The 12,793-nt window shown below is 53.0% G+C and overlaps 1 protein-coding gene across 1 annotated transcript in view; it reads left to right on the forward strand.

Annotated features, from left to right (window-relative positions):
- Positions 1-10,736, forward strand: part of ACSF2 (acyl-CoA synthetase family member 2) — a 31,531-nt gene extending 20,795 nt beyond the window's left edge. Inside the window, exons 10-15 of the mRNA XM_009879675.1 lie at positions 7,667-7,774; positions 7,920-8,071; positions 8,544-8,685; positions 9,998-10,108; positions 10,298-10,366; positions 10,454-10,736. Of these exons, the coding sequence (XP_009877977.1) occupies positions 7,667-7,774; positions 7,920-8,071; positions 8,544-8,685; positions 9,998-10,108; positions 10,298-10,366; positions 10,454-10,504 (633 nt within the window). The 3' untranslated portion in view covers positions 10,505-10,736. The remainder of the gene's footprint in view (positions 1-7,666; positions 7,775-7,919; positions 8,072-8,543; positions 8,686-9,997; positions 10,109-10,297; positions 10,367-10,453) is intronic.
- Positions 10,737-12,793: the final 2,057 nt, after the last annotated feature.

Here is a 12,793-nt window from a genome sequence, read left to right on the forward strand (position 1 = left end):
TTTGTCAGCCCTGAGGTGCAACGCCCTGCTGTCGCGCAGCCGGGGCCTCGCCACTCGCCTTGGCACCGAGTGCTTCTCCTGCCTCATCTCCTGCCTCATCTGGGGGATGCTCGGGCCGTAGGAGCTGCAGGCTGCTGCTGGAGGCACCTCCTGCAGGACTCTCTATTGTACTTACTGTGGGATTTAAAATTCTCTGATCAAAACAATTTTTGCTTCTGCCTGATTCAGTAGGGACCGCAATGGTCACCCACATGCTTTGATCTCTGGAGTAGCTCTTTGAGTGTCTTGGTCAGGATCTTTGTGACAGCAAAAGAGGAGGTGGGCAGAAGAACCCTCCGTGTTTTCCTCTTTTGCCTCTCCAGGTTGATCAGGACTGAGAGTGCCCCTTACATGTGCGCTGCTGGTAGAGCTCAGACAGAGAGCTGGGTGAATGATTGGAAAAGAAAAAAAAAATCGCCTCTAAAGCATCATCTTCTATTTACTGATTGATTTTCTTTCTCTGAGCAGGTTCAACCACATTAGTCTTACTTGTGGTCATTTGACGATCAATTCCTGCAGTTATGTACCAGCAACTGATGGGTGAAATTTAAAATCCAGCCTGTTTCTGCTGGACACTGAAGCTAGGCAGCTAGCTGTGCTCCTTCCCCAAGTGTAGCTGATGTCTGATACTTGGTTTTCCCATCCCCTTGCAAAAAATACCAGCTAACAGCTTACTGCTTCTGCAGAGACTTCTGCCAGCGTGGGTCAGACCAGAGCAAAAAGCTGGTGAGGGCCTTGCAAACTCCATCCATAAATACCTCCCACCCATGTGTATTTCTGGAACAAGACCCTTTTCAGAGGTTAAAATGCCCAAACCTCAAACCATCTTCTCATCTTTCTTCCTCTGAGGATAAATTTCCCTTTCTTCTACCCTTTATCTCTTTGCTGGCTGGGACTGCAGATTTTGGGGGACAGGGACACACTCTCCCTGCCAGGATGTGTGTGCGGTGGCTGTGGACACACGTAAGCCCCGTAGCTTCCCCATGAAGATGCCGTGATGTAGCTGCCACAATGTTGGTGCGAGGTGGGAAGGTGTCCCTACCCTGAGGGCTCCCTGCCAGCCCAGTGCCTGCAGCAAAGGTTCAGGGATGCCGGGTTATTTTTGGTCCCGCGGTGGGGTGGCAGCAGGGCAGTGCTGCTGGGGAAAAGGTGTCTGCTTCTCAGCTCCATTTCTCCAGGCACAAATGTTGAATAAAAGGAAGTTCTTTCCCCTAATGTTTTTTGATTTTTTCGGTGCCTCGGTGAGCACATTCCTGTGGCGGGAGCTGGTTGGCATCTACCGCAGCTGGCACCTCGCCCCTGGGCTCCCGGCTGTTTGTGTTTTGAGCTGCTCGCTGGCGGGGTCTGATCTTCCCACACCGGGTTTTGCAGCCCTTGACTGGCCAGCAATCCTCAAAAGCTTGCCTGGGTCCCGCTCGTGGGTGGCTCGCAGTCTGGCTGTGACAATGGCAGCAGTGGCGGTGTTCCCTCTGCTGCGGTGGGATACCGCAGCGAGCTGGGTCCCGTCCAGCCCCCTACCTCCCAGGTCCCCCGGGACCGGGGCTGCTAGGACATCGCAGAAGAGGCAGGATTATCCTGCCATCCTCTCTTTCTTAATTGATTAACAGTTCTGCAAACATTCCCGTGCTTGGTAGTTTGCAGATGCTGGACTCCCCTCCTCTCCTTGGAGGCATTGTGGGCTAAGTAAATAAATACAGTTTTTGAAACAGTATAAATATAGATTTGGGGTATTTGGTGCTGCAGGTCAGAGCTGTTTTGATACAACATTGGAGATGGTCTTTTCCATGTTTAATCTTTATTTTTGTTAGTATTCACAATTCTGGCATATCAAGAGAGCTGCACATGCAGTACTCCATGTTAAAATATTCCATTGCTCACTTAAACCTGATTCTGTAGCTTTTAAGGGGACACAGATCTGGTTCTGTATGTCAGCGCACACAGCAGTCACCTTCTTGAAGTGGCACCGGTGTAGCTGGCCTTGGGGTCCAGGCTGGAGGCGAGGGCTCAGGCAGCTTGGGGGGTGCCCTGGGGTACCCGTGCTGTCCCTGTTTACATCCCGCACAGCACCAGCCCTTGCGGAGCTGAGCCCCTGCCTCTGCTGGGCAGTGAGTGCTGGGCAGGGAGCAGGGCAGGAGGAGGTGCAAGCTCTGCAGTGTCCCGAGGAGGTTGTCCCAAGTGCAGAGCACTCTCCAGGCAGTGTTTGAGGAGCACTGATAGGTGGGCATGGGGATCCCCAGGAGGGCCTGATGTGTAAATATCCCATCAGCGACGGTGGCATCTGGGGCTCTGAGTTCAGACCCAAGTTATCATTTCTATTTGACGCCCTTGAAGGGTACCCTTCACTGTGGTGGGAGGGTCCAGGCTGCTTGTTGAGCTGGAGGAGGAGGTGGTGGTGGGTGCACCTCCTTCCTTCTGATGGTTTTCTTCCACTGTAGCATGGCCTCCACCCATTGGTGCGTTTCCAGTTTGGCTCCCTGTTGATGTCCACCCACCCTTCCCTTCTGTCTGATCCCAGCAGCTGCTGCATGATGCTCTTGGCCTCTCCTGTGAAGCTCCCCCAGCCCTTTCTGCCTCTCCCCTGCCCTGCCGTGTCCACCCTGCAAGGCACTGGGCATCCCCCAGCAGCCCGCTGCTCTGCCCAGGCCTGCTGTCCTCTCTGCAGGTCTTGCAGGCTCTGAAGAAGAGTGGAGCTTTCTTCCCTTGCAGAACACAACCGATCCATGCAAGGCTTCTGACTTTCCCAAATTCTCCCCAGCCATGAGTCCCCCCTGTTCTCAAAATGGAAAATCAGCTTGACTCAGTGGCAAATTCCCTGCTTGTCCTTGGCAAAAGCGAGACCTCCCCATCCCATCTCAACCTTATTTTTTTGGGAGGACCCTGGGGAGTAGGTGGTTTCAGTAGCTGTAGAATCTATGGGAATGTGCTGTGAGAACATTTAAAATACAGTGTGGAAGCAACAAGACCCTGGACTTCCAGCCATGTCTTTGGTGGGATCTGAGCTCTCCAAATCTGTGGGGGTGTTACTTTTGCTCCTAGATTTTATTGTTTCCTTCTCCAGCAGCTTTGAGCATTCAGATACCCCCCATCCAATGGGTTTCTACCTTTGCAAGACATTTTGTCTCTGCACATTTCCTCTCACTTTTTCCTTTTAATTGCACTTTTCCTAAATGCATTGGCACCCAGTGCCGTGGAGGATGGAGTTAATTACATAGCAAAGACCTTTTATCAAGCTGTGGATAAACCGGCAAGTAACTGCACGTTTCTTTGCTGGTTGCCACTGGGCAGTGCTTCTGGCATGCTGGCAGGACTGGGGAAATACTTGCAAGCCTCAAGACTTCTGTTCAGCCTGAAAAGAAGAGAGGCAGCTTTAATTCCAGACCGTGAGGAGCAGCTTGTCCTGACTGTACAATAACAGGAGGTTAATTTTCAGCGACAGCCTTCTGGCCCAGGCAAGCTGGGTTGCCATTTTTGCAGTGGTCTCCTCCTAAGGCAAAACCATTGCGTGCTACAACACAAAGACGGTGCTTTGGGCACCTGATATTTTTGGGAACTTTTTTAAGCCCCATCCAAACTGAGACTGTCTAGCAGCTCTCTGGGTGGGGAGAAATGCCAACAGGGTGGCCACCCTTGGAGGTTTGTCCTACAAGACCTGCTTGTTTGTGTCCTGACGTTTTTGGCACAAAGATGGTACTGTTGCTGGGGAAGGAAATGAAATCTCGGTATGACATAGGCTGGATGTGATCAGAAGTTGTTTTTTGCAGCAGCAAAGTTGACCTGAAGGTTCAGGAATATTCCAATACAATTTGGGATAGTGGAACAGCTCCAAAGCAAGAAGACACGTGTCCCCGGAGGACAGCAAAACTCAGGGTGATCTTGGTAGACAGCAGCTGAATGAGGGAAGATCATTGCTCAATTGAGAGAGATTTGGAGCTGGCTGTGAAGGGAAGGGCTGGGGTTGACTTTGGTGGAAATATCCGAGGCAGACTACACACTCGGCATGGGTTTAGGGATAATTAGATCCATCCGGCATGTTACACTGAGAGGGGTTCAAAGGGCCTCTTAGAGGTTCCTTAGCACATCTCCTGGGTTGCCAGCCTGCTTTCTGTTGTTCATTACGCCCTCTTTGAAGTCTGAAAATCCCTATTATTTCACGGTCAATTTACTGCTTTTTTCCGAGGCCAATATTGTCTTCAGCGAAGCTCAATTTCGCCGTAGGTTTTAGTTTGGTGGTTCAAGCCCTGCCATCATCCTCCAGCGTGGCATAACCAGAGGGTGGTAACGAGGGGCGTGAAGATCCTCCCTGAGCATCATTCGGGTCTGGCGCAGGGGTTCCTCCAAGGACCTTGTGGCCTCCTGCAGTCCTGACCTTCTGCTCCAGTCCCACCCACTTGGGGTACTGGTGATCCTGAAGCCAACCTTTTCATTGCAGCCTTTCAGCAGCAGTTGAACGCAGAGGGAAGTGGGTGTTTTTAGTGCTGTTGAACGCTGGGGAAAACCAAGGAGCGGAGACCTGATGTGACTTGTTCCAAGTTATGCAGTAAATAAACGGCACAGTTGGGAAAAACCCAGGGTCTTTAGAGTCCCCGCTCTCCCCACCAGATCAGTCTGCCTCCCAAATGTTTACTAAAGAGACTGGAGTCTGATTGTTTTTACTTTATTTTTAATTTTTAGACGTTTCCTTCTTCGGGCTGTTTTGCCTGTTCCGCAGTGGCTAGTGTTTAAACAGTGCTAGCAGGAAATGTTTTTGAAATGTGCTTTAAAAAACACAGTTCTGCTAAGATGTTCTTTTTATTCCCATTTTAGACAGAGGCTTAGGATTCACGAAGAATGAATCTCTTGTCGGTAGGAGTAAGTTCGGTGGCAGTTTGTTTTGGAGCTCTCCTTGTCATTGCTGAAGGCAGGACTGATCTGCATGCTGGGCGTTCGGGGGTCATGCTGGGTGTTGGAGGGTCACTTGTGGTCCTCACAGTAAAAAAAGCTTTACAGTCAATTATATTCTGCACTCTTGTAGCTCCTCTCAAAGCCAAGGGCCCGAGCTGGACTCCTTACCTCTGATTTGCTTTGACACAAGATACAGCTCTAGTGGAAATTATGGAGCTGATGCAGAAATTATTGGGTGAGGTTTTCTGGACTGAGTTATACCAGATGACAAGGCTTAGATGATGCTAAGTGTCCCTTTGGGTCATGAAAGCTATGAATCTTCATGGATATCTCCAAGCTTAAATTGGTATGTGGGATTTTGTGGAAGCATTTCATCTTGTGCATCACGAGCTGCGGCTGGGACGATGGAGCTGTTGGAGGATGCTACGCGTGTCAGAGGAGGGTTGGGAAGGACATCAGCACTGGCACGAGGGCTTGCTCTAGCCACTGCCTCGGTTCTGGGCATGCAGAGGGGGAAAACACTATCCCAAGAGAGAAATGCTGTCTTGGAAAGGTCAGGAGCAACTTGCTGGTGTCTGGCTGCAGAGAGCGGTGCAGGCAGGCTGGGAGGGGACGGCAGCCATCAGGCAGCAGACCGAAGGCTGGAGGTTCAGACCCGCGTTTCTCTCCGGGCCGAGTTGGGAAGCCCGTTACTGAGGGTGTGAGGGTGTTTATGGGGACAAGCCGCCGGCCAAGGCACGGACAGCCGGTGCTTGGGGTACACGGCAGGCTGCCAGGCATCTAGAGGAGCCTGGTGAGCCACGGCACCCGCAGCATCGTCCTGCCAGGGAGCTGCCTGCTGCTGTGTCCAATTAAACTGCTGGAGCGACCCGGAGAGGCAGAAAGGGTTGACTCAGGGCTTGGCTGGGATCCTGGGACCAACATTGCAATTCATCCAGCAGAGTAAAACAAAAAAACAAAGGCGCTGGGATTTTTAATAAGTGTTTAAGATCTTGGATTTGTGTCTCGTCAGTCATTTGATCCAGCCACAGGACTCGTATTAGTGGGTGGGAGAGAAAGCCTGTCTGAGCATTAGACGCTGTAGGTTTCCACCCCGGCTGGGAAGCTATCATTGCGTCTGGTAGGAGAAGCCTATTTACAGTCGCTCCCTGTGGGACACCAGGCTCCTAGCAGAGCAGTTTGCACCAGATGGTCCCTGCAGCATCCTGGAGACGATCTCCTCCAGATTCCTGGCTAAGAGGAGACTCCCGCAAATCTCCAGCTTGGATTCACACTGACCCCGGTGCAGTCAAACAAGAGCATCAGCCATTATGACAGACTGTGCCCAACGTGAGATTCTCCAGGAGCCCCAAGCAGCAGAAAGCGCCAAGTGGTCCCACCAGTATTACGTATAGCTCGTTCAGGATATATGCATGTTTTTTCAAGATGCCTCATTGTAGTCCTTTGCAAAGTCCCTCGTTAGTTTTGGGCACAGTGCTTGGAGTTCGGTGAGCACTGTGCAGAAGCCATGACTATGCAGATGTGTCTCTGCAGCCAGCGGTGGAGCCCGGGCATTTGCTGTAAAGGCACAGCCCAGGTCTGGGTGCCAAGGCTGTAGGAAGATGGTTGGGCCCTGTTGCAATTCAGTGGGTCAGAACGGCTCATGTGTCAGTCTGAAGATGTGGAGGAGAAAGGAGCAAACAGCATCAGCCCTTTCCCAGCCGTGCTGTGCGAGCAAAGCAGCCACCAGTGACATTAGTGGGTGGGAGAGAAGCCCTGCCTGATGACACATGACATGCTGAGTGGGTTAGAGAGACCAGAGCAGTGGTTCAGCATGTCCCACCGCTGAAACACAGCTCCCAAGAGCTGGAGGTGAAGCGGCAATTCCAGCAATGGTGCTGTTGGTACAGCTCAGAGCTGCCCAGAGCAGCTCCTGCCCAGCTCCTGCTGTTGTGGCAGGCCACTGAGTTGGGCATAAAGAGTTGGAATTTTCCTCCGAGGAGAAGTGACCTTCAGCTGAGGTGACTCAGAGCCTGCCATTGGGATTAGCGGTGAGGGAGGTTTAGCAGCGAGAAGCTTTTCTCCTGCTGTGAGGCTTTCGGTCTGTAAGTGCAGCTGCGCCGAGCGTTGTGCAGCCTCGTGATGCCTTTACGAGGGTTACAGGAGCTGATGTCTGCACAAAAGGTTCTGGAGCAAGCAGCCGTGCTGCAGGACACGCGGTATCCCAGAGGAGCCCACTGCTGGCTCCAGGGTTTTTCCAAAGCGATGACCGATGTGCTCTGAGCTGTAGAAGATGAACTCAGCACCCTGAGTAAATGGCTGCAAGGGCACCAAGACAAATCAGCATCAGGCAGAGATGGTAGGGGGTCAACAGGACAGTGCTTGGAGAGACATAAATTTAAAAAGAGGAGGGTCAACCCCTGGGTCCTCCAAGAAAAGTAGTTGGGGTGTCAAAAGCACATGATGCTCGAAGTGTTGTGAGTGGTGGGCGTCTGGAGCACAGTGATGATGGTGTGGAAGGCCATGGCAGGCACGTGCAGTGCTGCTTTAGCTCCTGTCTCTCCAGGACTCTCTGGCAGCAGTGTCTAGAGGGCCCTGTCCACTGGCCAGGAGAGCGGAATGCTTGCCTGTGACCTGGGTGACTTGTGAGAACATCCTTCTCCCACCCCAGTCTCCCCTGTGCTTATCAATAGCTTCATCTTTCGCATGCCTGGAGCTGTGTGGTCCTTTTTTCCCTCGAGGCACGTTTCTCCTCTTGTGTTTGCAGGTTGCCTATGGGACCACAGAAAACAGCCCTGTCACCTTCATGGGATTCCCCAATGACAGCATCACCAGAAAAACCGAGACGGTGGGATGCATCTTTCCCCACACAGAGGTGACCGTGACCCTCCCAACCTGTTCCAGGTCCCCTGCCTGCAGCAGACGTTGGACTGTCCTCCCTGTCTGCTGCTGGAGTTGGAGCATGCCATCATGTTTGGGTCAGACATCCCTTCCTAAGCCCTTCTTCTCTTGAATTGCAGGCAAAAATTGAGGATCCAGAAACAGGGCAGCCTGTGCCTCTGAACACTCCTGGGGAGCTTCAGATCCGTGGCTACTGCGTCATGCTGGGCTACTGGGGTGACCCCACCAAGACGAGTGAAGTGATCACTGCTGAGAGGTGGTACAAGACGGGGTGAGTCTGGGAACAGCCCTGCTCCTCTCGGTCTGTCTTGCAGGGTGGTGCTGGATGGGGACGGCTGTGTACAGGAGTGCCTTGCTGTGATTTCCAAAGTAGGGAAAACTGACCCAATTTAGCCCTCTGATTTGTCTGTGAAAGTTCAGAACAGCTTTTAGCACAGAGCCCTTGGTGCTACGTGCCCCTGGAGATGGGGATAGTCACCTCGCTACTGGTGCGATGGAGGGGCTGTGGGGGTACACAGCAAGGGCAGGAATCGCCTCCCCCAGAGCCGGGTTGTTTGTATGGACGCTGCCCATGGCAGTTTTCGGCTGTAGCAGGAGCTCTCTGATCTCCTCCATGTGTTCAGGTGGCATCTCAGCCATTACCCTCTGGATACCCTGACCTGGCCTCCAGACCAGGCTGGGTGGGAGCATCAGCCATTCTTCCACCCAGCTGGGACAGGACTAGGAGTGTGGTGTTGTTGCAGGGACCTTGCGAGCCTGGATGAACACGGCTATTGCAAAATTATAGGCCGTTGCAAGGATATGATTATTCGGGGAGGAGAGAACATCTACCCAGCAGAACTTGAGCAGTTTCTCCACACCCATCCCAAAGTTGAGGAGGTCCAGGTGAGCGGAGGGGAGGTGGGGTGGTGAGCTGCAAGTGGTGGGAAACCTGTACACAAAGCTGCTGGGACTGCTGCTTGGGACATGGTTGTCTTCCCCTGTTTTCAGCATCTCCTTTTGTGTAATATTGGTTGGTGAGTGGGAGGGAAAGGCTTACGGCACAGAAGGGGCAGGCAGAGCTCCTGGCATGGGGCGCATCGGTTCAGGCAATCCCCTCGTGCACCAGCTTCACGTCTGCAAAGTTGTGACTGTCATTCTTCTGCGGTTTTTAAACTGCCTGTCCACTTTCATAGCTTCTCTCCGGAATTCTTACTTGGAAAGCAGTCTGGAAGGACAGTTTTTACTGACAGTTAATTACTAAACTCCTAAATCCAAAAAGACTCCTCCAACGAGTCCCTGGAGATGAGGAGTGAGATTTAGTTTCACCCCTTCACAAGACAGCAATGATTTGCAGCATTGAGCAGCTGCTCCAAATCTGCTGGGATTGTTCTCCTCCAGGTTTTGTGCCAGACAAGTTTCCCCATAAATAAACCAGTTATTTAGTCAGTGTTGTGCCTGTGCCAGGCTAGCATCTCTCCTTGGAACAGCCCCAGTGCAGATGGGTTGCAAACCAGCCCTGTTTATGTAGTTTCTAGGGCTTTATGTCACTGCTCTGGACTCAAAAGGATCGACGTGTCTCTAGGATTTCGAGATACTGGTTCAAGGCGGGGAATGACAGTAGGACTCTTGTGAAATAGCGTGAGCAAACGTTAGAGAGAGATCAGGCTTGGGAAGCCCATCTCTTGGTGTCACAGGCAGTGGTTCGCTAAGATCTGCCATTATAAGGGTTTCAAATTAATCCTTTAATTCTACTTCATCCCTCTCCTGCTGTTTCATCTGGAGATCCCAAAGCACTTGAAGCAGCCTCCCAAGTCTCCCTGTTGCTCATGAAACCCGTTGCCCCGTTTTTGGGGGAAGCGGAGGCATGCACAGGGATGACAGGTCCATGTTGCATCTACGGTGAGCTGCCACACGGCTGGTCTGGCTGTGCCCTTGCTCCAGTGACTTTGCAAAACCAAAGGAAGGTGCTGGCGTCTGGGCACCCAGCCTTCTCTGCCACCTTTCCTCTGGGTGGGAAGTCCTTCAGGAGGGCTCGATGTCCTGTAGAAAGCACCAGTGAGATGGTCAGGCAGCTCGAGCTACCTTTACACAGCCCCACGCCACGACTCCAGCATCCCATGATGTGGGTCAGGGCTCACACCGTGAGCCAGTACACACAGCCTGTGGGAGGAGAGGCGTGTCCCCAGGGGTCACACCATCCGTTTGTCCCAACCAGGTAGTTGGTGTGAAGGATTCGCGGATGGGAGAAGAGATCTGCGCCTGCATCCGAGTGAGGGCTGGGCAGGACTGCACCGAGGAAGAGATTAAAGCTTTCTGCAAAGGGAAGGTGAGTGTCCCACTCTGCTGTGCCCAGTAATTCAGTTCCCTGCCAGACCAGTACACCCAGCAACTTCTGGGGACTTGCAGATGAATGTCCAGGGATTTAGAGCAACTGGGGATCCAGCCCTGGTAGTGCCAGCTGGGCTGGCTGTGCTGTTCCCGGCAGGCTGCGTAGCGGTTGGTTTTCTCTTCCCAGATCTCCCATTTCAAGATCCCGCGGTATGTTGTGTTTGTGGGTCAGTACCCGCTCACCGTCTCAGGCAAGGTAAGAGGGGCTGGGGCAGGGCAGGAGCCCTGGCCTCCTGTCCCGTCTCCTGTCTGATTCTCTCCTCCTCTTTGCGCTTTGTTGCAGATTCAGAAATACAAGTTGAGGGAGCAGATGGAGAAGCACCTTCAGCTCTGAGCTTGGGAAGGCAGAGCAAAAAAAAAAACTGGGATAAATCAACCCCACTTCAGCCAGCTTTGCCTCTGCTTTTCACCTGTGCCTTGGGCTATGCAGTGGAGACCTTCTCTTCCCAACATCAGGCTGGTGGCATTTTTAGTTAATAAAACAGAGTGCCTTTTTTTCCCAGTTGGGTTTGTTTCTTTGCCAACAGAAATAACTGCGGTGTGAGGAAGGGATGCTTATTTCTGGAGTTTTCTCCTGTTACTGAAAGACCTTATGAAGGTTTTAAAATCTTGCATCTCTGAGCAATTTGGCTGCAGCCATTTCAGAGGACTTTGTGGCCCTGAACAGATGCTGGTAGATATTTTACTGATATTTTAAATCATGACAGCCTGGCCTGGCTTCCCAAGGTAGGTGAATGCCTCCTGTGCTTGGGTGTTGCTGGGACTCCTAAGTCACATAAACACAGCTGATGAACTTGAAACGAGGGGCAGGGGCTTTAAAAAGTGAGACTTTGTGTGGGAAGAGGCTCCCTAAAGCCGGCTGGAAAAGCTCACCCCATTCCCACACCTCCCGCGGGCCTTCTGACCCCCAAAGAAACAACGCCAAGTCTACCTTGGAGAAGTTTATTTTATTGTTTTGGACAAAACAGGCAGTAAGGATTTAGCAGAAATACCAAAGCTCCTGTCCCAGCGGCAGTGTGAAGCAGAGCATACCCGGGACAGCGTTTTACGGGAGTTATTTGGTACCTCCCAACCATGAAATACTACGTCGAGAAGTGGAAGAGCAGAGCTCCTCTTCCTTCCCGGCAGAAGTGTTCCACCCCAGCTGAGAAGCAGATAATATTGCTGCCAACCCTCGCTGACCTTCTGCTGTCTCCCTCTTGCTTCCTTCCCGAGCAGGGCTAGCGGCTGGGCCTCCACGTCCGCTCTGGGGCTTCCTCCGGTGGGTGGGGGGAAATGGTGCAACGGGGAGAGAGGTGAAGCATCAGCGAGGTCTCGATCCTGGATCTTCCAGCTGGACTGTGGGTTCTACCCATGGAAGCAGACCAAGTGGACAAGAAGCCCACAACTCGTGTCTGCTTTCTGAAAGAAAAACAAATGGGATGGTTTGCATCAAACCCTTTCCATACGGTGTCTCTGCAGCAAGTTCCTCCACCATTCCCAAACTGCTCATGGCACTGGTGTCACCGTATTTCACCGGCTTCACCTCCGTTCACCCTGGAGTAAGTGGGATGTGTGCAAGCAAAACTCCAGTCTCCACCCTGCCCTGATTTTAGGACCCTTGTAAACCTTCCTTCCCAGAGAAGGAACCATTACCTCCATTACAGTGACCAGGGCCACAGTGGACCTCTGGGTCTGGTGTCTAGGGGAAGGACTTTTTACCTTCCTTTGCTTCCCAGAGCATTGACCCAGGTGTGGGACAGGTTTGCAGTGAGAGGAGCATCTCTGTTTCCCGTCTGATAACTCCACCCTTTGCACAGCCCCAGAGGTGCCCCACGTACTCACCGTCACAGCGGGGTTGCTGGTAAGAAATGAAGGTGAGCTCAGCCCTGGCTCGTGTGGGTAGACACACTGCTGAGGAACACAGCGAGCACCGGTCACAGCCAGCACAGGCCCCCGTCACCCCATCCCTGCTCCCCGGAGCTCTGCTCGTCTCCCAGGAGCGGTACTGCACCGTCCATGGGTCTGAGCCCCGGCGGGGAGCTTTCCCTGCCATCTCCGTCCCCTTCCCTGGGGCCCCTCCAGCCCTCCCCGGCCAGGCCACCTCCTCAGATGTCCCATGGCCATCCCACCCTCTCCGGGGTGGCCCCAGCCACCTCTGCAAATACTCACAGGAGGGGAAGGGAAGACCCTCATGGCCGGCAGCATGGCCTCAGCATATGTGTGGGGCTGCAGGCAGAGCTCCAGGGCTTCTGTCCTTGCCCGTACCTGGGTCCCGCTCTTATAGCGCTCGCTGCCGGCTCGGAAACTCCGGGTAACCGGGGGGTCTTCCCAGGGACAGAGCATTACGTCAGGGGTGGGTTACTCCAAACCGCCCGCTCCTGGCCTGGGAACAGGAATCTGCGGCCACAGCCTTTGTCATAGGCATTTCTCACTTCTCCATGGCTATTAATAGCACAAATTAAGAAAAAAAATAACGTCTGGGATCGTCAGCGTGGGGTTTGCACAACCCTGAAGAGCGGGGACGAGTCCCGGGAGTGCCCGAGCCCGGTCGGGGCCGTGTGCCCGGGGATGGCACCGGGGGCGGACACCGTCCTCCGCACAGCCACGCTCGTAGCAAAGGGCTCTTGCCCTCCCATCCCCG

The sequence above is a fragment of the Charadrius vociferus genome, unplaced genomic scaffold, assembly GCF_000708025.1.
Source record: "Charadrius vociferus isolate BGI_N301 unplaced genomic scaffold, ASM70802v2 scaffold260, whole genome shotgun sequence".
In the NCBI taxonomy this organism is placed as follows: domain Eukaryota; kingdom Metazoa; phylum Chordata; class Aves; order Charadriiformes; family Charadriidae; genus Charadrius; species Charadrius vociferus.